This window comes from Cyprinodon variegatus, unplaced genomic scaffold (genome assembly GCF_000732505.1).
Source record: "Cyprinodon variegatus isolate N-32 unplaced genomic scaffold, C_variegatus-1.0 Scaffold1901, whole genome shotgun sequence".
Classification (NCBI taxonomy): Eukaryota; Metazoa; Chordata; class Actinopteri; order Cyprinodontiformes; family Cyprinodontidae; genus Cyprinodon; species Cyprinodon variegatus.
This window is the reverse complement of record NW_015152354.1, coordinates 14,690-18,217: the sequence shown is the minus strand read 5'-3', so window position 1 is coordinate 18,217 and position 3,528 is coordinate 14,690. Positions and strand designations below refer to the sequence as shown.

General features: G+C 46.4%; 1 protein-coding gene across 1 annotated transcript in view; it reads right to left on the bottom strand.

Annotated features, from left to right (window-relative positions):
- Positions 1 to 3,528, bottom strand: part of LOC107104824 (disintegrin and metalloproteinase domain-containing protein 15-like) — a gene marked incomplete at its 5' end in the record, with an annotated part of 37,626 nt that overhangs the window by 19,928 nt on the left and 14,170 nt on the right. Inside the window, 5 exons of the mRNA XM_015404934.1 lie at positions 76 to 253; positions 930 to 1,078; positions 1,150 to 1,234; positions 2,905 to 3,074; positions 3,149 to 3,220. Coding sequence (XP_015260420.1) covers positions 76 to 253; positions 930 to 1,078; positions 1,150 to 1,234; positions 2,905 to 3,074; positions 3,149 to 3,220 — 654 coding nt within the window. The remainder of the gene's footprint in view (positions 1 to 75; positions 254 to 929; positions 1,079 to 1,149; positions 1,235 to 2,904; positions 3,075 to 3,148; positions 3,221 to 3,528) is intronic.

The window sequence follows — 3,528 nt, the reverse complement described above, 5'->3', positions numbered from 1 at the left end:
ACAGCAGATAATTTAAGGTGGACAGGAATTGATTTAAGGTCTACAGCAGATAATTTAAGGTGGACATGCGAGTACCTCCAGCAGGCCACAGTCACACTCCTCTCCTTTCTCCACGTACAGGTTTCCACAGCGCGGTCCTCCCAGCAGGCGGTCTGGCTGCGGCACGTTGAACAAACACATGCCGCCGCCGTGCAGCAGGCTGATGGACAGATCCGCGGCGCTGCAGCTGCTGAAGAGCTGACCTGGCAGGAACCTGAAGCCAGAGGTGGACAGGTGAGCCACAACACAGAGATCAGATGTTAATCCAATGAGAAGAGTCAGAGTTCAACACGCTGATCTGCTGATCAGGGGTTTCAAAGACGGCTCAGTTCTCCTGCTTTAAGACGTCCTCGTTAGCGCCAGCTAAGCAGACAGAACCCACTGATTAAAGCTGGGTTTATGCTCCATGTTTCTGCACCTCTACCTTGGAATATTGGAACTATGCAGACAGATCTGCATGTAAAAACATGGAGGGAGAGCAACAGCTGACACTGGGGAAGGTTTTATAACGTAAACATCGATAGATTGAACCCAAACATCACTTCTACCAACAGACTGAATAAAAAGTCGTCACTCTCAGACGGGAGGAAGAGGCCACGCAGATGATCAAAGCTGCGGATGTTTGGACAAACGCCGATTTCACGTCTGCCAATCATAACCAAAGCCTCACCTGAGAGGTTTAGTTTCGGTGTTTTAACATCGTTTGTTATTCAGTGGGAATAAAACGTTGCAGAGAACAATAATAACCCTAATAATAATCACTGCGTTATCTAAGGCGGCCATAAGCCAGCGGCGGCGTGGAAAAGTCTGCAGGTCTATTCCCTGATCCAGCAGAACGAGACGTTCAGCGGAGAACGGGCTGTGGAAATGTTCTGCATCCTGATCCTGACCCGGTCGACGGCTCCATGATGCATCCTCCGAGGCGTGGCTCATTTTCACAGGAGCAGCGGCGATCGGCCGTGTCGTGTCTCATCCCCAGGTTGTGTCCGAGCTCGTGGGCGACGGTGGAGGCCACGCCCAGAACGCTGACCAGGTGATCCTGGGAAAGAGACGGGTCATAAAACACGAGGCTGGTTCCGGTCGCCTCCGGCAGCACAGAGCGGGTCTCACCACGTTGACGCCTCCCGATCGGTCCCGGGAACACATGGACGACTGAGACGCCATCCCCACGGTGGTGCCGTCAAAAGAGCCGCCCCTGTTGGGTTCAGACAGAGCAGTCAGACCTGGAACCTTCTGGACGTCCGTCAGACACTTTCTTTGGACTTTGGAGGCTTTTGAAAGGTTTCTGTTGGTTCTGCTGCGTTTTTCTACCATCTTTGCTCTGATTTCAGATCATTGGGATGTTTTTTGGTTCCTGAACCATGTTAGGTCTAGATGTTCCATTCTGCTAAAGCATCAAACAACGAGGATGTTCTCATTTTCAGGGAGACTGAAGACTTTTAAACTAAATATAAATTCATCACTTTGACACAGACTGGCTGTTTCATAGCATCAGTAGATTAACTTTAACTTAGAATAAACAAATCGGCCAATCACTCATTATGAAGTCTATAAATCATCTAATATAACATATTATACAATCCATCACAATAAAATGAATGTGTTAAAGGAGCAGAATAATAGAGATGAGCCAAAAGTGATGCATTCATGATGTAGATGTAATATACATATATTAATTACACATGACTCATTACCTGTGGAACGACGTCCTACAGGCAGAAACCTGCTGGTTTCAGCAGCCTAATGCTTTTGACTGCATGTCTCCGTGGGAGTACCAACATGGCCGACCAGTCAGCAATCCAGTGAATAAACAGAGATCAGTGGGTACACCTCTAGCTTCCTTTCTGTGCGGCTCATGCCTACTTTCATCGTACCGGCGCCACCTAAAGGTTGGAGATTTAGTTTCTCTGCGATTTGAAAATAGCACCTTTCTAAATTGAGATTTTATTAAAAATGTAATTAAAATTAAAAATGTAATAATTAATTAATTTCCCGCTGTAGCTCCAAGATCTGCTGCGGTCCCACTTCCTGCCAGTGGCGTTACGCTACACGATTGGCTGAACGTTGCCACATTAAGTAACACATTGTGGTTGCCCAGACAACGATAATAACAGCTGGTAGCATCTGTAGCGTTAGCGTGTCGAACGACCGATTAAGTTTTACCTGATCGATGACAAAACAAAACAAAAAAATCTGTTTCTGGTACAAAGTAACTGTTAGACACTGATCTAAAGAGGGAGAACTAGGTAGCGCTGTGGCTAGCTGTGCTCACTAGCTAACAGGTTAGCCTCTTTTGGCTCGTCGGTTAGCCACATTAAGCTACACTACTTTTATATTTGTTTCAACAACAACCGTTATCCTTTTTTTTTTTTTTATATTTGCACTTTATTGAAAATATTTTTTCCCATACAAATATATATACCGATTTTACAGTTTATTTTATTTTTCTTTAACCGTTTCTTATTCTACAAGTAGAATAACTGTTAACCTCCTCTGCCCTCAGATCTTATTAAAAAGAATAAAAATAAGTTGAGACGTGTCTCCTTGTTAAATAGCAGAGCTCAGTCTGTCTTTCCTTCCAGACTGACGATGATTGTTTTCTACTTTCAGCTACTTTAGTTCGCTGATAAAATGTAAAATAATAGCAAATATAGGGAACAATATGTTGAGACTCCAGGACAGATTCGATCATTAAGAAACGAAGCAACTGTTTGTCTGAGTGGCGTTGCAATGTGTTGCTGCTATAAGAAGGGGCGGAGCCCCGAGCAGATCCGGCCCTATTCTGGCTGCAGGTCAGAAGCAACCAAAGCCCAAAGAAGCCACTTGGAATCAACGTGAGGAGCTTTTATTTTGGTGAACGTTTACATGATGAGCTGGGCGTTGTCATGGCGAAGGCGCGGCAGCAGCTCTCTGCTCCTCCACTCCAGGAAGTTGTTGAGGGTGTCGGTGGGACTCTTCTCCACCCGGATCTTATCGCGGTCGCTCCAGATCTCCAGGCCGGTCAGCGCCACGCGGACGTTCAGCGGCCGGTAGAACTGGAACAGAAAAACAAGGCGGTTCTGTGGGACTGCCCGGGGGGGCCGGGTCTATAGGGGGGGCTGAGTCTCACCCAGTCCACCTGGTTGGCCACGTCCAGCATGCGGTAGAGGACGGTCTTATTGTTTCTCTGGTAGTTCAGGAACTGTGAGGAGCAAACAGGAGTCAGAGGACCAGCAGGATCCGAACCATCCTGGACCTGAAGGGCAGAACTCGGTCCCTGTATCCCCTCCCAAAGTTCTGGGGTCTCATTTTTAAAGCTTAACTTATCTGAACACACCGACTGACTACGACTTTTTAACCTCTGACCCGATGTTTCTCCATGTCCCTGATTAGGCAGGGTGAGCAGATCTATGCAGATTTGATCACTTCTGTCTCTAAACACAATAAAACTGTTTCCCACATTTCACTGGAACAGATTATGAAAAGTTACAAAATTTAAAAATTCTACCA